This window comes from Xiphophorus maculatus, chromosome 9, assembly GCF_002775205.1.
Source record: "Xiphophorus maculatus strain JP 163 A chromosome 9, X_maculatus-5.0-male, whole genome shotgun sequence".
Taxonomy (NCBI): domain Eukaryota; kingdom Metazoa; phylum Chordata; class Actinopteri; order Cyprinodontiformes; family Poeciliidae; genus Xiphophorus; species Xiphophorus maculatus.
Genome location: NC_036451.1, coordinates 29,976,716 through 30,001,469, shown reverse-complemented (window position 1 = coordinate 30,001,469; position 24,754 = coordinate 29,976,716). Strand labels below are relative to the sequence as shown.

The window sequence follows — 24,754 nt, the reverse complement described above, 5'->3', positions numbered from 1 at the left end:
GCCCGAGCTGGCTAACAGCTGATGATGTCATCCAGGTCTCTGCTATCTAGATGTTAACCTGTTAGCATCCTGATGGTCATCAAGCTGGAATACAGCAACCATCTTCAGTCAGAGGCCTCTTCAGGTGCGTTGCAACACTGACTGCTACTGGAGATCCTTCAGCAGCATCACCACCCAAAACGACTCTGTGAAAATATTTGGATATGAGTTGCATTGAATTTCCCTTTGGAGTAAATAAGATATTTATAATTGACTTGTTTGATTTTTTTTTATGTTGCATCCAAATCCACAGCAATAAAAACTTTAAAAACTTCCTTTGAGGATGAAATATTTTAGTGCAATCTGTTCAAGAACAATTAGAAAAACTTGATCTAAATCAAATTCACAATAGAAATAAAATCTTCCACTTCAAAAACATCCAGAGCTTTTGTAAAGTCAAAGCTAATATTTTCCCAGAAGCAGCTCTGACACCAAACGGCTGCAGGAACAAAAACGTTTCACGAAATGTTTACAGGAGAAACTTGTGAAACTCTCCAGAACCTCTTAAAATCCTACTTAAGTTTTCCAAACAGACGCGCCTGTCGGATCTACTGCAGCAAAACGTCTTGAACTCTGACTGACTCGTTGAACGACCCTGAAGGTCAAAGGTTAAAGATGCTCCATCCTGCAGAAATCTGCAGCTCTAAAGAGACAAAAAGCCAAATTAAAATCTGCAGGCAGAGATTCTTCAGGTCAGGGAACCAAATATCTCCATCTTCACTGTGCGACAGGAAATACCAGCAGGAGATTAAAACGACGAGACGCAGCAAAACGCTTCCGCACGCAGGGTGAAAGGTCGCAGCGACGCGGCGGGGCAGCGAGCGCCACGCGGTGGAAAAACACCAGATGGAGCAAAAAGAAACATCCATTATGATGATTCTGCTGAATCTGGAGAAAGCAGCGCAGCAGAGTCACCAAGAGCCTGCAGGCCAAGGTCAGAGGTCAACTTCAGTCCAGGCTCTGCTTTTATATAAACAAGCGAATCTGAACTCAGCAGGTTTGTAATCTGAGCACAAACTTAAATAAAACTGGATTTTTTTTTTAAAACATTTTTAGGGAAAATTTAATGCAGCTGCTGCAGAAACTCTGATTAGATTTAAAACAAGCAGACGATGTTTTATCTCAAATTCACCAAGAACAAAATCTTACTACATAATTTTGATCCAGTTCATAGTAAAAATATATTAGTACATTTACAATAAGACAAAACTAACAAGTTACTTTTCAGCAAGAAACATGAGCTTTATTTAGGTAAATGAGGAAAAAGTTCTGGTAGTGATTTTAACTCGTTATGGGAAAATGTCCAATTATTTTACTTATAACTTTTTCATCAATATTAAGGAATTATTGACTTAAATCAAACTCCTATGTTTTGCTGAAAAATCGTGTGTTAGTTTCATCTTAATTCAAGTCAACTAAGATATTCACTTTAGAAACTAAACCAAAATAACTTGGTAAGTTTTTGTGTTTTTGCAGTGTAACAAGATAGATAAAGATTTTAAAAAACAAAAACAAATTAACAATCCTGATTGAAAACCTGTTAGAAGACTTGAGACAAAATAAAAAATAAAATACAACCATGTTTGACTTTACCTCCACTCTATTAACTTTTACAAAATAAAAAATAAAACAAAATAAATAAGTGCACCAACAGTTCAGATGAGGATGCTGCCATCATCTGCTGAATAAAATGAGAATCTGCTCCATATTTCAGTTTCTGTCTGCTGCACAGGAGCGCCATCTGCTGGTCATCTCATTTAAACCTTAAAAACAATAAGATTTATTTATTTTAAATCAATGTCAGACAATCCGAGCTTCCTGATTTGCTCGCACTTCCGTCTCCTGTAAAACCTGTAAACGTCTCAGAAACTTTATAAATACATATAATAATAGTTCACTTTTTTTTCTAAATTAGTGATAAATTATGGTTCAGTTGCCTTCATGTTTTTGTGTCTGTTTTAGACAAACATGGAAAATATTTTTAATTAGAAACAAATTATGAGAAAAGTTTGGTTCTAATTTTTTTTTTTTTTGCTCTTAAAGGTGAAGTAATTTTTTTAAGCCCCAAAGTAAAAATAAAAAAGAAGCTAAAAATAAATCAATTGAGTTTTGAATTTTTAAAATGACCATAAAAATATTAACATGCATTTTCTGCATATATTCAAAAATCTTCTTCCTATAAAGCAGTAGTGCTGAGACGGTAATTTGGTTTCTGAATTATTTCTGTTGGACGTAAATGAAAACGTAATTTAATGATTAATTTATTTCAACTGAAGCTGGGATATTGGCTACATCTTAAAATGGACTATTGTGTGGGCCACAAAGTATTAAAACTCATTGATTTTATGTAATATTCTAATTTTGGGTTTCAGCCATTGTAATCATCAGAATGATCAGTTTCACACACAGGGGCGGTCCTAGAGGAAGTTCACCAGGGGCCCAGGGTTTTTTCATGGAGGTAGAGAACGAAAGAATCCAAACATTCAATATGTTGTTTTAATATATCAGGTGGTTGTAGACCTGGCAGATAAAAACAGCTGAACCTAGCAGTGCAACAAATAACTTTTAATTAATTGTTAAAGTACTGAACTTGTGAGTGTACGCTTTTGAACTCAATTATTAAAATAAGAAACGTTTTGAGGATATCCTAATTTACTGAGATGTCCCTTCTCAATGGAAATAAATAAATGAATAAATACCAGGCATAAAGGCAAAACAGTTATAATAATTCTCCAAAAATAACATTTTTTAAAAAGCAGTGACTGATCATTAATCTTAGTCAACATGTTTCTTTCTTTGGCCCACTAAACCCCCAAAAGGGAAGAATCTTTTAAAAGGGGGGAAGGCTCAGGCGCTTTTATTGTGAAACCTGTCCTCGCCGGAAGTTGACAGTTAGCATCTCAGCCAGTTTACGTTCCCAGTGAGACTGTGGAGCGTCCAGGTGTAAAAATGTTGCCTTTATCTATCAAGGATGATGAGTACAAACCGGCCAAGTTCAACCTGCTGCTCAAACTGTCCGGGTGGTTCAGGTAAGATGAGCGCTGCTAGCAGCTAGCCGCTAGCTGGGACTGTTAGCCGGAAGCTAACCGGTTAGCCTGAACAGACGCGTTCCTCTGGCAGCTCAATCTGCTTCAAACTTGTTTTTATTCAGCTGTCAGGCTGTAGACTGGCTGCTTTTTACCGCGGTTTGCGTGTTTGTGTCTGACTGTTTGGAGTTTTTAGTCCCTGCTTCCTTCGTGGGTTTATTTGTTGTGACTGCATGTTTGTTTCTGTTTGCTTTTCAGGTCGATTTTAGCTGATAAAACCTCCAGGAATCTCTTCTTCTTCCTCTGCCTCAACCTCTCATTCGCCTTCGTGGAGTTAACCTACGGCATCTGGAGTAACAGGTAGGCTAACAGCCCGAGCAGCATCTCTGTGTGATTTCTGTTCTGTGGATGTGCCACGTAAGTGTTAGCGGTGTGTGTGTGTGTGTGTGTCCGTCATCTTTAATCTGAGACGCTGCAGTAACTCAAACTGCGCATGACAACAGAAACTCCTCGGGTCATCAGATATTAAAGCTTTTAAAGGAAATGTTCGTCTCTAAGTTTATCCCTCCATCCTGTCTGTGGCCGTTTTAAATCAAGACAAATAAAACTTCACATTTGCAGCTAAAAGTTAAACTTTAAGATGTGTTTGTAAATTTCCTGTAATGTGTGCAATCACTTCCTGTCAGAACTGAGCAAGCTCTGCATTGGTGGCGACGTTATCCTGCAGTGCATTAAGCAGTAGATGGTATAACAAAATAAAGCAAAGTCCTAATGTGGGTGGAAACAGAAATACTCCTGACTGCACAGGCTGAACAAATTAAAGTTGTTTCTACATGTTTGACCAAGATTGTGAAGCTTAAATGCAGAGTTATAAAATAAATGTGTAATTCGGTACATTTATTTACAAAAAAAAGGTTTAAGTTAATTCAGCTGAACATTTATCCAACTTCAACAATCCAGAGACATTAATAAAGTTTTAGAACCTTGAAGAAGTTAAAACAAAAACAAATGGACATAAAAATCACTAAAGTAATAAAATAAATGAACAAATTAAATAGGATGAGGATCAAAATATACAAGTTATAAACCTAAACTATAAATGGTGAATACAGATAACAAGATATTCATGATAAAATAAAATAACATTTCAATATTTATGATCAAAAATAAAATAATGGCAAAAACAGTCAAATCAAATAGACAAACACCATAAAATGATTAAAAATAACAAACAACAAGAAAGTCTTAAAAAGCCAGAGTGAATTAATCTCCTCCTCTTCCTCCGGGTCCAGTTTAGGTCTCATCTCAGATTCCTTCCACATGTTCTTTGACTGCACCGCCCTGCTGGCCGGCCTGGCTGCCTCCGTCATCTCCAGGTGGAGGTCCAATGACAGCTTCTCCTACGGGTAAGCCCCGCCCCCGTTCCCTCCGCCGCTCTGAGCTCGGCTGCTCTGGTCTGATCGCTCTGCGTTGTTTCACTCCCAGCTACGTCAGAGCCGAGGTTCTGGCCGGCTTCGTCAACGGACTCTTCCTCATCTTCACCGCCTTCTTCATCTTCTCAGAAGGAGTGGAGGTGAGGGCGATGACATCATCGCAGGTCGGATACATGACCTTTCAACCTTTTGGTCAGCATCCAGATCCGGACCCGCGTCGCTTGGTCCGGATCTGGATGCTGAGCAGCCGAAACAGTTTTTACTCTTAATTTTTAGCAATCAGACTGTTGTTAGGATGCGTAACCGTGGCAACAAGGTGCCGTTTGTAGAACTTGGTGCAGCTGATTAACATCTCAAAAACTCCAAACAATGAGCTAGGAAAGCAAAAAACAGGAAATAAATCAATCTAATGTGGAACCAGTAGAGGAAGAACAGCGCCACCCAGTGGAGGCAGTTCAGCCATCAGCTGGTTGTTGGAGGAAAACGTTTCCATGTTGGACTGAAATCATGAATCATTTCCTCCAGTTTTCTGATTTGTCTGTCTGTGTCAGAGAGCCTTGGAGCCGCCAGACGTTCACCACGAGCGGCTGCTTCCTGTTTCTGTGGCCGGCCTGCTGGTCAACCTGGTCGGGATCTTCGTCTTCCAGCACGGAGGACACGGACACTCGCACGGGGACGGAGGTAGTCCCACCTGGAGACGAGACAAACCCGCCGCCAAGCTAACGAGTCGCTTTCCTAAAATCCTAAACCTGTCGCTCCGCAGGTCACGGTCACAGCCACTCTCTGTTCAACGGCAGCCTGAGCCACGGACACGGAGGACATGGAGGACACGGACACAGCCATGATGGACACGGACACAGCCATGATGGACACGGGCACAGCCATGACAAACATGGCGAACATGGACACAGTCACGGGGGACACGGACATGGACATGGAGGACACGAGGACTGTCACAGTGAGACAAACGTCTGTCTCCTCTCCGTCAGTCGAGACGTTTTCAGAGAATCTGAACTTGTTTTTTGTTCCTCAGATGAGCTTCAGCGCCCAGGAGAAGGATCCAGCAAGCAGATCCTACAGGGTGAGGACACACACACACACACACCCCCACACACCCCTACAAACACACATCAGGTTCGATACCGATATCTGAGATTTAGTATCGGCCGATAACGATCTGATATGGAAAAACAGTTGAACTGACTTAAAATGTTTGTTTTTAAACACAGATCTATTTACATATCTCTATCTTTCTGTCTCTATGTCTAGATCAGAGCTTCTCAGGCCTCCTGCTCTGCATGTTTTAGATGTGTCTCTGTTTCAGAACAGCTGATCCAAATGATTGCATGACCATCAAGTCCTGCTTATCCTGTTAATCACCACAGATTCAGTCCAGGTGTGGCAGCAGGGAAACACCTAAAACATGCAGGGCCTGAGGGCCGGGAGCCTGGGGGCCCGGGGGCCGGGATGAGAAACTCTGGTCTAGAGAGACACATTGATATCTAGATTGACATATCTATATCTAAATCTGCAGTTGGATCTCATGGTGTGTACTATTACTTTCTTTACCAATTGGAGTTGCCGTGGCAACGTAATTGCGTAATTGGCCGACCCCCTGCTGTCGGGATGAATGGAGGCAGGTTTTGAAAAGTCCAGAGAATCGTTTTGTTTTGAGGATTTTCTGATTCGTTGTTTCATCTGGAAACATCGTTTAGTTTTCAGTCTGTGGAGAAATCTGTGATCAGAACCAGAGACGGTTTCACTCCGCTTGCCTCCAAGCAAACCAAAGTTTGAGAAAAAACCTTGATGTACTTAAGAGGCAATTTGATTTCAAATTGCTTGATTTTGCCACCGGGGGGCGCTCTCACACCACATTGATGTAGCTGCTGCCTTCACAGCTGGTTGGAACTGCAGCAGTTCGATGTTTGACCTGAATTTATTTTAAAATATCTTCTTTACAAGCAGAACAAAGAAGTTTTATCTGAAAGGTTTGTTGATTTAAACTGAAAAGCTGCTCAGATTTCCTGTTTTCATCGATGAATAGAAAAACCCTTCATTGTTCCTCAGCAGGGAAATTCAGAGCTAAACATATCCAGAGCCATTCAGTAAAACTGAAGTTTATGGAAAAGTTCCTTTACTCAACAAGCAAAACATTATGTAGATTAATTGGACAAAGGTTAATGTTTCATTAAAAAAATCATTAATTATAATGATTTTCTGCTAACAGCGAATAAAAACAAAACATTTAAGACTAGAATATTCCATCTCCTGTTTTAGTCCAACAAAGAAAATTTCAGCCTTTTCTGCTTGACTTATCAATACCGTTCAGAGCTGATCTGTTGATTATTGTTTTATTTACAGATTTAATGATTGGAAAGCAAAAGGTGCTTTTAAACTCCCTCTAGAGGAGATCTGGGTGGGATATATTTGTTGAATGCAAAATGTATTTATATATTTCTTGCACAATTTGGGTCTAATTACTGCTCTGAATATGTTGTTCCTTCAAACATTTGGCCTTTTTTAGAGTCTCTATTCTCCAGTTAATGATTAATCGATTACTAAAGTAGTTGACAATTATTCAATAATCGATTAATCACAATTAATCCGATTATTTATTTCAGCCCTAGTTGTAATAATGGTAATGAATCATTAATTGTGCGTAAAAGCTGCGTTTTGGTTGCGTTTCCTGAGTGGATGACGGTTTCTCTGCAGGCGTCCTCCTCCACATCATCGCCGACACTCTGGGAAGCATCGGCGTCATCATCTCCGCCCTCCTGATGCAGAAGTACGACCTGATGATCGCCGACCCCATCTGCTCCATGCTGATCGCCCTCCTCATCGGAGTCAGGTGAGCTGACAGGTGGGCGGAGCCTCAGCAGGGAACCAATCGGCTCTCTGAACCTCCAGCGTCCGGCCGTGTCGGGTTGTGATGAGGCGAAGGGGAACAATGGAGTGAGGTCACTTCCTGTTCAGAGGGGAAGCTGCTGCTTTGGTTTGTTTTAAACGTTGAGCTGAAATTCCTGGAGACTCAGAGGGAACCCGAGGAACCGCCGCCGTCCCTCAGGGTTCCTTCACTCTGGACTTTGGTCCAGCTGGAGAATAAAAACATGATTTCTGAAGCTCCAGTTTCTAGAGGATAAACATCTGAAAATATAAAGTTTCACTCAGAAGCTTTAAGGTGAAGAAAAGATTCACAAAACAGCGTTTTGTCCAACCATCAGTCTGTTCAATTGTCCATTCGTCCAATTATTCACCCATCCACTTGTCCAGTTGATCCAAAGGTCCATCCGTCCAACTGTCCATCCATAATTAGTCCAGTTGTCCGTTCGTCCAGTTGCTCATCCATTTGTTCATTGATCCATTGGTCCAGTTCGCTGATCCGTCCCAGATTATTCTGTCCAGTTGTTCTTCCTCCTGTTCAATTTATGGTTTTTCCATATTTTCACCTGATCTCTCTGAGTAAGTCTAAAATTCATTGTATACTTTTGCATTTATCCTTAAACAATCACTGAAAATCAGTGGAATAGTTTATTTAATCTTGTAAAAATGTATAATGTATGTGAATCATGTATAATGTTTTTATGGTTAGTTAAATAATCTGTGGATCTTTTAATTTTAACCTCTAATGACTCCAATAATCAAACCAGAAGCTCAGCAGGATTTTCTATCATTTCTGATGAACAACCTGAAGCCTCTTCCTGTTAAAACCAAATGTTAAAACCAGTCGACTATTGACCTTAAATTCTCCAATGATCCAGTTTATTGATCATCAGAAGACCTGCTGGGTGTAAAATGATCGATAGATTCTCTTTAACGGCCTCCAGGGCTTCCTTAGCGTCCAGCACGACGATTTCGCAAACCAAGAAAAGATATTGATCAAATTCATCTCTGAAGACGGATAATTAATAAATCTATAAAATACCTCAGCAGCACAAACATCCTCACCTCAAAACAACTCAGGTTTCCACTCAGCTTGAATTTGAACTCCATCCGAACTCAACATGCGTTTTAACCAAAAGGTTCCCAAACGTTCCCAACATCTTGAGCTTCTGAGCCTCTTTTAAAACCCAGAGACGACACTAAAAACATGGAAACATCAACAGTTTCCTCACTTTTATTCACTAATCAATAATTATTTCATTCATTTAGCATAAATACTGCCTTACAGTCTGATTTTAGCTGGCCACGAGTTCTTGAGGTTTTTTTTGTTTTGGACAGAAATGCTTGAGGAGCCAATCAGAAAGAACATGTCAAATTAGTTTTTGTAATTTATATTTTATAATACTGATTGAAAAACAGAGTTGATTTCATAATAAAAAAATTATAATTTAAAAATGTATGATTTAAACTTGTATTCATTTTAGCGCCCCCTGGTGGCTCCCTTTGTAATAGCACAGCTATAAGCAAACTATTCATCCCATAAATTCAAGAGCCGACTGATTTCAAAGCTCTGACATAACTGGATCTGTTAAAGAGGATCCATTATGCAAAATTCACTTTTGTGTGTTTGTACATCAGTTTGGGTTTTTACTGCTTCTAAAAACAATTCAAGTGATTTTAAAGAAATAGACATTTTTTGGCAATAAGTTCATGTTTTTTCGTGTGGAAAATTAGACGTTTTTAAAATCTCCCGATTGAGTCGCATTCAACATTTACTGCTGCATGTTCTGTACAATGGCTGCTGGAAAACACGTTTTGTTGCTGACTTGCCATCCAGAAACCTCTTGCTGCATTCTTCCTGATTGTGCAGGAGGCTCCACCTCTGCTTTTCAACGATGTACAGTTGAATAATTGCGCAACTATTTTCTTGTGCAAGTGTAAACATTGAGTTATGGGGGCGTGGCCAGCAGCAGCTCGTTTGGATTTAAAGTGACAAGACGCCTTCAAAAGCTCATTATAAAAGCAGAACTGTGCAGACGTGTTTTGTGTAGGCCACAGATTTATGGGTCTGTAATATCATAATGTGTCACGTTTTTAAGCCAAGGCGGCTCAGAAAGCGAGAATTTTGAAGATGATGAAAGCAGGACTTAAACCACATTAAGGTTTTTTTTATTTAAAAATCTTTCTTTAGATCCCTAAAAACAACCAAAGCTCTACCTCTGAAGGCGACGAATAGAAGAAACCCAAACGGGTTTCCAGGAAACATTGAACCGCCTCAACATTGTAGCTTCTACAGAACTTCAGCAAAGATGAAGGAGCAAACTTTGTTTGTTCTGCTGCAGGTTGGATGTGTTTTAAAACACCAGAAGAAGAGTTTACAGCCTGTATCTTCAATCTAAACTCTGCAGATGAAAACACACGCTGATGGGTTTCCTCTCAGGTTTCAGCTCTGCAGACTCATTCCTCAGACCTGAAAGCAGGAAAATCAATCCAAGCCCTGATGCCAAGCGGCTATGGAGGCTGGTTTCCACTAATGTAAAGAACGCTCAGCCCGCGGTTAATGGCCGTCCTGGAGCCGTGCTGCGTCTCCTGACCAGCGGTCGGGTTTCTCCGAAGCTTCGGCGATAAATCGAGCCGCCGTGATGCAGTCTGACGGCTGGAAGCGAGCGGAGCCGCATATTTCAGGACTCGGCAGACTGGAGCTGTGGTCAGCCCGGAGGCCTTCACCCGACCGCACAGATCAGCTTTCCGCAGCTGGAAAGTCGGAGTCACCGCGGTGCTAAACGCCTGCAGATGTGGAGAAAGTCGGACCGAACGTCAGCTGAAAGTCTGGAGATTCTGTTTCGATCCGTTGTAATGTTTTACTGTGATGTGCTCTGACCTCTGACCTCTGACTAGTCAGAACAGGAATCATCAGTAGTTCAATTCTTCAAATCGCTGATCTTCCCGCTTGTCGGTTTCAATAATGTGAAACCATATTTGTGTGATGACGTATTTTATAAGCTCCGCATTTTGATTTAGAAATATCCAAGATGGCGTCGTGGAAGAAGCACTCCAAAGACGATGGTGCAGAGATTCAATCACAAAAAAGGATGAAATACCGTCAGCATCCTCAAACGGTTGACCTCACAGTATTCAACTGGTTTGTACTTTGTGATTGACATGTTGCTTAGTAACGGGATGAGCTGGTTGCTACAATCGGTTCCAGCAACGTGTGACATATTTCCGTGACGACGTACCCGGTTCGTGGTTTCTTTAGAAGAACTGTAAAATGGCGTCGCGGCAGAAGGTTCCAAAATATGATTATATTTCACAAAAAATACGATAGTAGGCCAGTTTCAACATGTGGAGAGTTTTTAATCACAAAGAAAGGATGAAATATCTCCAACATCCTCGACAGGGGTGGGCACTCCTGGTCCTCGAGGGCCGGTGTCCTGCAAATCTTAGATGTCTCCCTGGTCCAACACACTTGAATCCAATAACTCAATCACCTCCTAAGTGCAGTCAAGTTCTCCAGAGTCCTGCTAATGACCTCATTATTTGACTCAGGTGTGTTGAAGTAGAGATGCATCTAAAAGTTGCAGGAGACCGGCCCTCGAGGCCTGGAGTTGCCCACCCCTGGGTTAGGATAACGGGTATCTAAACTCATTTATAATGATGGTTACAAACATGGTGCCTTTTTTTAATTTAAGAGTTTATTTCCTAACTCAGGGAATCGATAAGTGATATTGATAATGGAATTGGTAAATCCTTATTGAGTCCCATCCTGACCTCTGACCCTCAGTGTGGTGCCGCTGCTGAAGGAGTCCATCGGTATCCTGATGCAGAGAACGCCGCCGTCGCTCGACAACGCCCTGCCAGAGTGCTACCAGAGGGTTCGTACCTGACGATAAGCCCCGCCCACTAAAACCCACCTGTTCAGTTCTTACTCCAGCTGTAGATCCGGATTACGGGCGTGTCTAACTCCTGGTTTGGCGCGTCCAGGTGCAGCAGCTGCAGGGAGTCTACAACCTACAGGAGCCTCACTTCTGGACGCTGTGCACGGACGTTTACATCGGGACGTTAAAGCTGCTGGTGGCGCCGGACGCAGACACCCGCTGGATCCTCAGCCAGACGCACAACATCTTCACTCAGGTATCTGGACACGAGTCCAACACCTGGAGCAGCTGGAGGAACCAGGAGAAACTGGTTCAGTTCATTCACGGTCCTTTAATCTGAACAAGTTCACTTAAATTTACACATTTTTAACAGACATTAATAAAGTTACCTCTACATGTTTGTTAAGGCCTTCATGCTAAACTCCAAGCACGCTGCATTACGTGCTCTGTGTTAGCTCTGTTAGCTCGGTTAGCTCGGTTAGCTCGGTTAGCTAGCCTCCTCCTCTGCATCTCAAACAGAAAGTATAACAGCATCTGGAGTATGAATGCTCCAAATGTTGGTTTACACATCTGCCTCTAAAGATATTAGAAGTATTTTGATACCATCTAGTGGTTGGAGTGTGAACTACATGGGATAAACTCAGTAAATAATCTCAACCCTGAGCTGGATTAGGCAATAAAACATATTTAAGTTGACTAATATCTTCTACATATGATATATTAAAATAAATGTGACCAAAATTTCTAAAGTTATTTCTGGTTTTGGGTTTGAAGCTTTTTAGCGACACTCGGCAACTAAGGAACGTAAATGAGTAATTATTAGTATTAAGAATTAATAGGTAAAATTTTAAAACTGGTAAATAATGTGGATGCATCTTGATAGTTACTTCAGATTACAGCATATATAATGATTGAATTAATCACATAAGTGCATACCATAGTAGAATATTATTTTACTGTGATCAGATGATAAAAACTAGTCAGGAGATTTCAAAAACTGCAGGATTAAAACCAGTGATTGTTCAAAAATACACATTGAAATTAAATTTGTAACTGATTTTCATTTAGAAAAGCTTAGAGCTCGTTGGACTGCGCAGCAAAGGACTGCAGCATTTTTCTGTAGTTGAAACAAGATGATAAAAAAAGCAATGGTTGCTCAAAAACAAATTTTGACTCAATTTCAAAGTTTTGTTTGAACATTGGCTGAATAATAATCAACATACTGGGATTGAAAAGTCTTTCATTCATGAAACGGTTCAAACCTCCATCTGTTATCATTTCTATATTTTAAAATATTGGCTGGTTCTTTCTTATTTTTACCCATCTTCAGGTCCATTGTGACCCCAGATCTCTGGTTTTCTCTTAAGCTAATCTCTGTGACAAAGTGAAGTTTTATCTGTAGCAGCTAGTTAGGGTATTTGCTACTTTCAGCCTCTCGGCAGAACCCCGCTCACCGTCTGTAAACCAAACTTTACTTTTCAAAATGTAACCTAGAAGATTTGATTTCTAAAATGAGCAACTAGCCTGAATTAAGCTAGCATTAAAAGAACTATGAACATGAACGATTCAGTTCAGACTGAACTTGGAACCAGTTCGTAACGTCGGTTTCCTCTGCAGGTCGGCGTCAGACAGCTGTACGTTCAGATCGACACGGCCGCCATGTAGAAGCTCCGCCTCCTCCGATCCTGGGACCAATCAGTTATCTGCTGCTGGGTGACCTTTGACCCCTTTGCAGAAGGGAGGGGTGCGGGGGGACACAAAGAACTGATGAACTCAAACGCCCCGCCCACGTTGCTGGTTTTATAAATAATGTACTGAGTTTGGTGGGCGACTCGTCCGCCTCACCCCTCCTGCCCTTCTCTTTGTTTGTAGCAAAGGATTCTGGGTAAGTGCCTTCATCAGAGACAATCTGAGCCCCTCCCACTATTGGTGGCATCACACCTGGCGTCTGCTGATTGGCTCAGTGTAATGTCACCGGGTTTTTTCTGTTTTTTTTACTGTGCCAAACCATGTGACCAAATCATGTGACCTGTTAGTGGGATTTTTTAAACTGTAATAAATCAACTTCTCTGCTCATTTATTGATTTTAATCTTTATTGACGTTTACAAAATGGCTACAGGTGCATCAAAGTTTGTTTACACTGCAAAAAATAAATCTCACCAAGTACTTTTGTCCAGGTTCTAGTGCAACATGGGGCTGAAACAATTAATCGTGATTAATCAATTACTGAAATAATTGTTAGTACATTAAGTGCAAACATCTTAATGTACTTGAATAAAGACAAAACTAACTTACAAATAAATTTAAGACAAGTAAATACTTCCTTAAGTTTCACTGATTTAACTAAAAGCAAAACATTTTACAGATATGAGTAAAATCTGCCAGTGGATTTTTTATCAACATTTAGGAATTATTTACTTGTTTTAAATTAGTTTGTAAGTTAGTTTTGTCTTATTTCAAGTTTACTGAGGAGTTTGTTCTATAAACTGGACCAAAATAGTTGATTTTGTGTTTTTACAGTGAAGCTGTTTTGATTTAATGGATTTTATTTCATTTCACTGATGATCGAGTTCGTTGCTCCTGTTAGACGGATTCTGTTCCGACCTCATCCAGGTGAAAGTTCCCGGCCCACCGGGTCGGCCGCTGTTAGGATGTGTAGGTGGAGCTGTCGATCATGCGCAGGTGCTGCAGCGCGTCCGGTTCTGCGTTCAGGCGCAGCATGTCCACCTCCAGCGGGTGGAGCCGGGCGGTGACCACCAGCGAATGGAGCGGCCCGCCCAGGTCACATGACGCCAGCTGGCGGAGCGTCCCGGCCCGGACCGCCTGGTCGTCGGCGCCGAGCCGGGCCAGGCCGACGCACACCGTGTCCTCCGTCACTCCTGGACCGGGACAGAAAAGTAAGGAGAACATCAAAGTAGATCCATCAGAAACAGGCGTGTGTGGCGTTTTCTCAACATTTTGATTAAGAATGAAACTGTATTCATTGTTAAAATAAACCTCCAAATAAAACTGAGGTTCAGTTTTTCTTTAATGCAGCGCTGAAACGATTAATCGATTATTCAAACAAGTAACTATTTTAGTGATTAATCACTAACTGAACAAAGAGGCACTTCTGTTGAAACAGCAACATATTGAGAGCAGAAATCAGAAACAGAAATCAAAACTACAAAAATAAACTTCTTGCATGTAAATTAAAAAAAAACTTTATAAATGTGAAGTTTTAGCTTCACTTGGTTCAAAATCTGGGAAAAGACCTTTTGCTATGGAATTATTTATCTGCTTCAGTCAGGCAGAAAGGATTGAGTTTCTGTTTTTAGTTAGATTTCAGATGATTTATTTGCTATAAATTAAGCGTTCGCTGAAGACATGCTGTTATTACAATAAAATGGTTTTCTTTTTATTTATTTATTTGCATCTTTTGTTTTTAATGTTGTTAAAAAGGCTTAAGTGATAAATCTGTGCAATGCCAACTTTTATATCCGATTAATCGTCTGAACAGTCGATTAATCGATAATTAAAATAATCGGTAAACACAAAATGGCTGAATCATTGCTCTGGAGGATCAATCAACAGATGATTGATTGGTTTTTGATCAGATCATGTTGGACTCACCCAGCTCCTCCTCTTCCTCGCTCCTCCTCCTCTCGATGATCTGAATCAGCTGATCTGCAGCCTGACTGACGGTCATGAAGCGCGGAGGCTCGTAGATCTTCTTCCCCCTGAAATCAATAATCAAAGTGTTGCTTTCAAACCGGGAGAACGGGTCCGGTCCTGGTTCTGGTCCGGTCCGGTTCTTACCTCATCATGTTCTCGATGCTCTGCTCTTTCACTTTAATATCTGACAAACAGAACAAGAAACATTTAGAAGAAACTTCAACTTTCATTGTGTTTTTACTGCTGGAGTCGAAACAAGCCAAGACTGAACATCTGTTGTTACTTTGGTATTTAATAAATTATCTAATTGCTTACAGATTCATTTTTAAGCATTTTTCTGAAAACTTGTTTTGCAGTCAGTTCATCATCTTCAGTCATAAAATGTTTGGTAAATAATTATTAATCATCCATAATTACAGTTTTATTTTGGAACAAGTTCATGTTGAATATATTTATAGAAATTATGTTTACAAAATAGTAAATTGATTGTTTCGGAAAATCTGTGTGGATAAAGCCAGACTTTAGCTAACCTCATTTTAAGCTAGCTTATCTAAACCGACTTTAGCTTAGCATATATTCAATTAGCTTACCTACTCTTACCTTAGCTAATGTTATACAAACTGGTAGCTTAGTATGCTAAAACAGGTTAGCTTAGCTAACTTTCTCATATTGTACATAAGCTAGGCTAATGTGAGCTAAGTTAGCTAAACTAAATGTATTTTATGTTATTCTAGAGGTGGGTTGAGTAACTGATCAAATTATCAATCATTTCGTATTTATAAATTACATCATCAGACGAATCAAAATACAAAGTGGAAATTTTAATGTTTTTGATTCATATAAATAACGTAATGACAAAGTAGCAAAATCAGGCAAAAGAAAATTTTATCCAAATAAATTTTCAATATAAAATTTATGAAACTTTAACAAAAACTGCAGGTGTGTGTCTGGTGAATTTCTGGTTAAAACATGTTTGTTCTTGATTCAGTGAAGTTGCTCAGATGAGTCCAGAAATGTTCCTCAAGATTACAACATAGTAGAAATACTCCTAAAAGTACATTTTTCCAAAAAGTTACTTCAGTAAGTATTTACTACCAGGTCTGCTCTATTTTAGTTATTTAAATCACCTGAGTTTAGCTGAGTTTGGACTTTCATATCTCTTTATTAGAAGCAGCTCTGCCTGCCAGGAAGGAAAATGCACAGAAATAAAAATTGGATGAAAACTTTTGCACAGTAATTATCTCCTGATGTAACCACATAATGCATTAGACGTCCATTAACCCCTGCAATAAAACAACCGGCTTTCTGTAGAGATGATGGATGAGCGTCTTCACTCTTTATTGCCTTATTCTTTTATTTCCTCTAATGAATATTAACAGCAGAGAGACACCAGCAGGCCCTCCACCTCCATGCAGACTGTTGGTTTAAGGGCCTCAGGGGCCCCAAGTGACTGATGGCGACACCTGGGGGGTTAGGAGTCACTCGCCGCTCAAATAGAGGATTATGTTTGGTATGGCTCATTAATTTTTAGCTTTTCTAATCTAATTGTGTTGTTATTTTTCTAACCTGTGTGTGTGTGTGTCTTGGCGTGTGTGTGTGTGTGTGTGTGTGTGTGTGTGTGTGTGTCTCACCCAGCAGGCAGAGTGTGTGCAGTCCAGCTGCTCTGTTTTTACAGATTTTGTCGTAGAAACTTTCAGGTTTCCACGTTTCCGTCCAGAACACCACCGAAACCGTCTCCCCGAAGTTATACAGCTGGAAAACCCCAGAAAGGTCAGAGGTCAGCTGTTACCACTCTGTTATTATAACTATCATTATAGTTTAGTTTTATTTCATTTATTGTTTGTCTGATTCATTTAGTTTTCTTTGGTTTTTAGTGTTTCCTGGTTTTTATTAGTTAAATAGCATTTAGTTTTTAGTAGTTTTGATTTTTTTATATTTTGATTTTTAGGTGCAAAATTCAAAGATTTCAAATTATTTTGATTATGTTACATCGATTGCGTAATAAATACTCAACAACTGTGAAAAACAAACATTTCAATGATTGAAAGTGAGTCTTGTGTTTTCGCCCCTGGAGCGAAACGATGGAAGAAAAATCAATTTAACATCAGTTTGAAAGGCCAATAAATGGATTAATAAACACAAAAATGAAGGAGATTATATCTATCATTTAAGTATGTTGTTGTTGTTTTATAAACGTAGTTTATAGATGTAGTTCCAATTAGTTACAGGTTTTTCCCATTAAGTACTGTTTTTATTTATGAAAATGTGTTTGTTATTTCATTAGCTTTAGCTAACTGTAACGACCTTGGCTTAAACCTCCTAATGCGCCGTGTCTTCACCTTTGTCCAGAACCTGGAGGGGTTTCCCCCCTCTGACAGCAGGGGCCGACTGAAGCACCTCATTAGCATATCCTGGCCCTCATTAGCATATTAACTACATCCCAGCGGAGACGCCGTGTCAGCGTTAAATCTGGGAGAGTGTGTGTTGGTGTGTGTGCTGTGACAGCTGGGTCCTGCTCTCTGATTGGTCGCTTTGACAGCTCAGTTATTGATGAGGTCACATTAATTTGATGCTTTCAGTGGCGAAACGCTAACACAGTTTAATGAGTTTCATCAGGAGCAGATGGGATGTTTTAGGAAACGTCCAGCCAGCAGCTCCTGGTGCCAAACGCAAACCTTTTACTCAAATCTGATGGTTTTTTTATGTTACTAATTAATGAGACTTCTGTTAGAACGGTTTACGACCCCAAAGTGACCCGCACGCGCAGAAGAACGATGATGTCACACAGCAGCTCTGTTTGTGGAAGTAATAATGGCCGCTGCCGTTTATGGATCAATTTAAAGTTTGTTGAGCAACGGGAGCCGACAGCATCGCAACAAAATCATAACAAGGAGAAAAAGCCGATAAAAAGAAAAACCAGCTAAGAGCAGCAACGCTAGTGATACAAGTTATTGATTAGTTAATCTGAAGTTGATTGGTCTCATCAATCGACTAATTATTAACCGATAAGCAACCATTTTCTTAAAAAGCTGCGTTATCTCCTGTTTTTGAGGGTTGACCATCGTTCCATAACATCAGGGCTAAATCTTTCAAAATATGCCGACTTTAACAAAAAAAAACACTAAGCCAGAAAAATGTAGCTAGAATAAAACTAATTTCTAGAACACCTGGAAATTTCTGAATTTCAAGTTGAAAATTTTCCGCTTTTGAAACTTATTTTCTAGAAAATGTCTGAAATTAAGCCCAAAATGTGTTTTTTTTCTAACAAATGTTTTTGTTTTTGTAGAAAATTTGAGATCACGCTCAAATTTTTAGTTTTTTTTTTCCCAGCAAATTTTCAACTCAGAAATTTCCGTATTTTTTTCTAACAAGTTTTTGACTTTTCACATTCAGAAGTTTTCTTTTTTCTAAAAATGTATGAAATTAAGCCCTAAATTTGAGGTTTTTTGGCAAAAACACTCTGCTTTTTTAATCTACACTAAATGTAGATTAAAATTACAAAATTACAAAAAATATTTTTGTAATTTTCTGTTTTTATTACGTAAAGCACCTTAAACCTTGCTGCTGAAATGTGATGTACAAATAAACTTGCCTGATTGATACAACGGCTCTGCTGCGTTCTACCAATCAGTCAAGTTTATTGTAAAAGTCGTGTTTGTTGAAACTTATCCTGAAACAAACCCTGATCGTGGGTTTGTTCCCTGAGTACTGACTTGCAGGCTAGTTGATGGGAGAAGTAAAGTCACCTGCAGGCCGCAGCAGCCCACTGCGTTCATGATGGAGGCATTATGGATGACCCTGTACGGTATCCCAGCATTCGCCGCTCTGAGGACGAGGTCGCTGTGAGTCGTGGCTCTGCAGGAGAAAACGAGATTTAGAAATTCAGCTCAGCAGTCAAAAAAACTACTGAGTTTTTTCTGAAAGGTCAGAAGCATAAAATGTTTAGTTTTTCTCCTGAAAAGCCCAGAGGAGCAGAATTACAGAGTGATGCTCAGATGCTGAGGTCACACACCGGGGGAATCTCTTCAAAAGAAACATCAGAAACTTTTCATGTAATTCCTCAAACTGAACGGGGTTTCTGAGCCAAACTGCGCTCTGCTCTGTTATTAACTCTGAGGAATCTGGTGGTTTTTGGGAGAAAAGCTCAGAAACAGGCCGGAGCAGCTGTGACATCAACCCTGCGGCGGCGTCGGGTTCTGCCGTTGCTCGGGGTGCTGACACAGCGGACCTCGAGTCGGTGACGCCGCTCACCCGAACGGGTCGCCCACCACCAGGAAGGCCACGTCGGTCACATCTGCGTCCTTCAGGATCTGGTCGGCTCCCTGCTCCACCAGATCCCGGTCCGCCAGGATCAGCTGCTTCCCGTAATACTCCTCCTGGGGGGAAACACACGGACCGGGCTTTTACTGGTGTCTGGACAGCTGATGGTCCTGAACTACCCAATGAGAATGTCTTTAAATGAAACAAATACTGATTAATTACTAAAACCTCACTAATATAAGATACAGCAAAAGCAATTCAATCAGCCACAAGTTGTACAGAACATATGACTAAAACAGTGGTAATGTGAGGCTAAACTTGTTTGCATATAAAGCAGATCTTCTAGTCAAACTACTAAGTTAGTTAGTAGTACTAACATAACTGCTAATAATGCTATCTGCTAAGGCTAGCATTATTTTAGAACCCAGCTAAAGCAGCAAAAACAATGGTAATAATAGGCTAACACACATAACAAATCTTCTGCTCTTACTGCTAATAATGATAACTGTTAAAGAAACAATATTAAAGACAACTGTTAGCTGCTAACGTATCATATAAAGAAGCTAAAATACTACAAACACAATTCTGAAGTAGCTAAACGCCAAGACAAGCACCAAAGAAAGGAACCTACTAAAATTATTAGCACATCCAGCTTTTTACTGAAGTAACTGCTAACAATGCTAAAGAAACTACAAAACAATAAAACTGAAATAAAAGACACAAACAACTGAAACATAATGAAAGGGTTTCTATAAACAATAATAAATATTAATCATCAATGTGACAGGCTTAGTCACATGTGTCATAACAAATAAACTGACTGCAGTAAAAGTTTACCTTCCAGCAGAAAACCTACCCAAAGCACACAGCCAGAAATATGTTGTTAGAACGGCCTAGTCAAAGTCAGTATCTAAATTCAATTGATAATTTGAGCCAGGATATAAACAGTTTCCTTCAGACTCTCCATCCAAGAGAAAGGAGCTAAAATCGCAGTTTATTTAACATTTGAAAGAGGAAGCACTTGTAGCTGTAACTGTTAAATACACATCTCCGCCACACTTTTAAGATATTTATATAAAACAAAAATATTAGAGAAGCATTCATGATTTACTTTCTATTTCACGACACTAAACCTACTCAAACATCTTTCCGATCTTTCTGGTTGCAACGTGAATAAGTTTGCACGGATCTGTATTATTTTCGCTGCATTCCGGTTCTGGGTTCCGGTCGGTTTCAGTCCGGACTCACCAGCGCTTCTTTCCCCACAGTCAGGATGGAGGTGTAGGCCTCCAGGTAGACCCGGGAGCAGCTCTTCACCGCCCGCAGACCCTTCACCGTGATGTCGGTGGCGTCTCCGAGCCCCAAGCCGATCAGGTACAACATCCCGCCGGCTCCGATTCGGAAACTTTTCACCACACGGATCCAGAATAGCTAAATACTCACGTCCTGACACATTCACGTGTTCATCTCACCGAACTAGCCCTCAATACGGCATGCTGTTAAATGTTTACAGTCACGACAGCTAGAGTCGCAATACGGCCTAACTGCCTCGCACTGCGCCGAACTTTATTAGCAAAACCGAGTATTTAAAAATAATCTTCCCTGACTGCTGAATTGAGAGCGAATAAAAATAGTTTTGACAAGTTTGTTAGAACTGTATCTTACCTTTAGATCGGCTGACAATAAATAGAGAAATTGTTTAGCATGTCATCTTTTTAAAACATTGTTGGTGCTGTTTGTGTATCAAATCTGAATGGTTTGCAACATAAAGTCTCAGTCATAAATGTATAATAAAATGTATGAGGGCCGATCTAAAGACTTCATGGTGGAAGCTGAAATTGTAATATATATTTTTAATTAACATATTTTTACTGTCAAAAAACCCAGTCTAGTTAAAATTTTATGACATTTAATTATTTTTCATCAATACACACAAAAAATCTAAAAGTAAGTCCAAAATATGATAAATCATGAATATAAACTTAGATATTATGAAATATACATTCCAGTGTATAAAAGCTTATTCATTAATACTGTTGATTATTTTAACAAGTATGTGCAGAAAGTGGTAAACATGTGGCCCGGGGGCCATTTGCTGCCCTCTGGATGATTTTATTTGGCCCCCAAACATAGGATGGAGATGGAAACTTTTTAGAGACTTTATTAGACTTTTTTAGATTCCCATTTATTATCAACGTTTCTCAATTCGTCTTAGCTTTGAAGAAATATCAGCCTGCTTTTACTCAAACACAAAGCATTCAGTATTTTTTAATATTTATATGAATTAATACATTTTTGTCTCTAAATTACCAATATCTCCACATAACTTTATGTTTTGGTCCATCTGATGGAGTAATTTTTAAATATGAAATAATGTAAGTTTTGATAAGTTACTAGTACTTTAGTAGAATTTTACCAAATACTTTCTGACTCTTACTTGAGTATTTTCTTGGATGGCTGCGTTTTATTTTTACTTAAGTAAAACTATGCTGAAGTAGTGCTTCTCTTACTTGAGAACTATTTTTGGGAACTTTACAATCACCTCTTATGATTGTTTTGAGGATAAACTTAACAAAAATGAAAAATTTTCAGTTCTATTTTCAGTTTTAAGTCACTTAAACAAAAGAAAATGTTAAAAATAATTAAATTAATTTGTTCTGCTGTATCTACAATTGAAATAAATGTTTATTGACTGTTTTTACTCATCCTCCTGTTTGAGGTCACATGGGTATAAATGTAATGAACTCTCTCTCCCCTGCTGCTCTTGGTCATCCTTTCGTTTCCATGGTAACGGTTGTCGGCAGCACGGCGTGTGAAAGTGGTTCTGAATGAGTCGGTGGGAAAAGCTGCTCTCTCTCTCGGTCGCCCCTTGTTGCGGTAAACAAGCCTCCGGAACACGTGACTCCGCCCACATCCCCGCCGCCCCGTCGAACTGGGAACCAGTGAATGACTGGGATGGTGGAGGAGGATTGCGGCCTTTTGTTGCAGACTTTCAGGGTTTGTTTGGCTCCAGTCATCCAGAGAATCGACGCTCCGGTTCTGTTAACCGTTTCTCTCTTCGGTTCTGGGTCCCGTTGGGGGATTGGATCTGGATTCTGGGTCTCAGATGAACCGAATCAGTTCAGAATCATTCAAAACCATCAATATCTGTGGGTTTAAAAAAAAACAGCAAACATTTACTAAATAAAAATCATAAGAAATCCACGAAAGTCTGGATTTAAGAGGTCAGAGATGGGATCTTATTCCTGTCTGCTAAAACGGTATAAAGACATGATGTGCAGGAAAAGAACAACAACAAAAATCCATTTATTTAACTGTTAAACAGTTAACTGTTTAACTGTGATAAACAGTTAAACAGTTTATCACAGTTTAGCTGTGATAAACTGTAAAATTGTGACAGGACAAATCAGTAAACTATAAAACAAATCAAAAGTCTTCATTTAATGTGAAGTGTCAGTGATTTGTACATTTTATATTTGTACATTCATTTTATAGGTTGTTTTGTTTGTTTTGAGAAAAACTGTTTTTGCAGAAGTTAAGACATTTTCTTTTACAGTAAAACTTAGTGAAATAATGTTTTACACTGTAAAACATTCACTTTTACGTTGTAATATATATAAAGACTCATTTTTATTTTAGTTCATGGATTTTAATCGTAAAATCAAAATAATTTTCACTCATCGTTTTACAGTTTACCGCTACCAGTGTTTAGTTGTTTAGTTGTTTTTTTTTACAGTGAATATTCTAGATTTTGTATGGAATATTTCTATAGTTGACTAGAAGGTTTGCACGTCAGGTTTAGCCTCTTTTATAATCTTATTTCTGATAAATTAAGTAAATCCAGCTCTGTGATTTATGATTTAGCTCTTATTGGTTTAATTGATTATCTCCTCCCGTTTGCTGACCTCCTGGGGTCGCCTCGCTGGGGTCGCCTCGCTGGGGTCGCCTCGCTGGGGTCGCCTCGCTGGGGTCGCCTCGCTGGGGTCGCCTCGCTGGGGTCGCCTTGCTGGGGCAGCAGCTGAGGCCCTTTGGCCTTTTCTGGTCAAAAGAAGTTAAAGTTCATCTTTCACACGATGCTGTTCGATATTTGGGCTTTTTCCAGATAAAACAGAGCAGGTCTACAGTCCGGACCGAATGTCAGTAAATCTGGACGTAAACAATGGCAGAAGATGATAATCCTGAGCTGATGAAAGCAGTCTGTGTCAGTGAACCATCACATCCCAATCCCATTATTCCCAGTTCAGACTCCACATAAAACTGGCTTCTCTACAAAATGCTACACAAAAAGGTTGTTGCTATTATTTTTTGCTTCTTTTATGAGTTTCATTCATCTAGTTATGATTTTCTGACAATACTGTCGGCTCCCATTGCTGAGTAAACTTTAAAATTGATCTATAAACAGCGGCGGCCATTATTGTTTCTGTAAACAGCGTGACGGTGTGACGTCAACGTTCTTCTTCTGCGCATGCGGGTTCCTTCGGGGACGTAAACAGAATTGATCGTTGGGGTCGCATTTAATTAGCAGCACATACTGTCGCAAAAAACTAAAATAATAATAATAAAAATCTGATTTTAGCAACTAAAAAAAAAAAATTGTGATTTGTCATCAATGCTTGCTATGTGAACGTAGCCTGGTAGAAACTGGTTGTTTTATTCAAGCTGGTTTTCTTTTAACCAGCTTCTTTTCTCCTGCTGGAGAAAAGAGAAAAACTCTGCAAACAGCATCGAACTGATGAAGATTTAAAGTTGCACCCAGGATCGAAACTCTGACATCCTGCCTGGTGAGTATCACAGATCTGATGTGAGGTCAGGCCTCAGACAGAAACAGGATTAAAACTGATAATCAGGATTAAACCTGTTTACTGTTTGGGTTTAGATCTGACCTCAGATCAGCTGCAGCAGAGATCAAATATCTGACGAACCTCAAGTTCAGCTTCTGTTGGTACAAACTGTCCTGAAGTTCAGTTTCATGGGTTTCTGTCTGCAACCTGCGGCTCCTGGGCCACAAGTGGATCCTTGGCGCTTCCACAGCGGCCCAGCTAACACTCTGGAGTCGAAATGTTTCAAACTTACAGTTTAACTGTTAGTTTGAAAACAAATGAAAGGAAAAAAATCTCATATTTATATCAGATTTTTATTCATTATCAGACACTCTGAGCCTTAAATGTCTCATTGTTTCTGTTTCCAGCTTAATTTCAGATGTTATAAACCATTTGTTTCTGAATTTCAGGCTTCAGCACTAAAACAGATTGTTAAAGGGAAACATCCTGTGTCAAACAGATGATTGTTGCTGGTCCAGAGGATCCCCAGCTTGGCTGCGGATCTGTGAGAAAATCTTTAAAGTGATTAAAAACAAAAGTCCTCGAAGAAACGTTGGAAGGGATTTGCATATTTCCCCTTTAGAGAGCAGAATAAACTGTAATCTCTGGTTTCAGATTATCAACAGCTCATAGAAACACGACAACATGAGATAAAACTCAAACCGAACAACATTTGGTTACATTCTTCATGTTTTCTGGAGGTTTCATACAATTATCTCAGCTTGGAGGAATCAGGGATGAACCTTCATTCATTCATTCATTC

The 24,754-nt window shown here is 39.7% G+C and overlaps 2 protein-coding genes across 2 annotated transcripts; one reads left to right on the top strand and one right to left on the bottom strand.

Moving 5' to 3' along the window:
• The first annotated feature begins 2,916 nt into the window (after positions 1-2,916).
• On the top strand, positions 2,917-13,332 carry slc30a7 (solute carrier family 30 member 7). Its single transcript, XM_005808382.3, has 11 exons — positions 2,917-3,068; positions 3,324-3,425; positions 4,358-4,471; positions 4,551-4,638; positions 5,050-5,179; positions 5,262-5,456; positions 5,532-5,579; positions 7,211-7,346; positions 11,163-11,253; positions 11,363-11,512; positions 12,874-13,332. The coding sequence occupies exons 1-11, from the start codon at positions 2,989-2,991 to the stop codon at positions 12,919-12,921; spliced, it is 1,182 nt and encodes a 393-aa protein (XP_005808439.1). The 5' UTR covers positions 2,917-2,988; the 3' UTR covers positions 12,922-13,332.
• Positions 13,330-20,665, bottom strand: dph5 (diphthamide biosynthesis 5). The gene is made up of 7 exons (XM_023340109.1): positions 20,420-20,665; positions 19,163-19,287; positions 18,658-18,766; positions 16,543-16,663; positions 15,056-15,095; positions 14,870-14,976; positions 13,330-14,136 (listed from the first exon to the last, which is right to left on the bottom strand). Exons 1-7 carry the CDS (start codon positions 20,552-20,554, stop codon positions 13,904-13,906), a joined length of 870 nt encoding a protein of 289 aa, XP_023195877.1. The 5' UTR covers positions 20,555-20,665; the 3' UTR covers positions 13,330-13,903.
• Between the last annotated feature and the right edge of the window lie 4,089 nt (positions 20,666-24,754).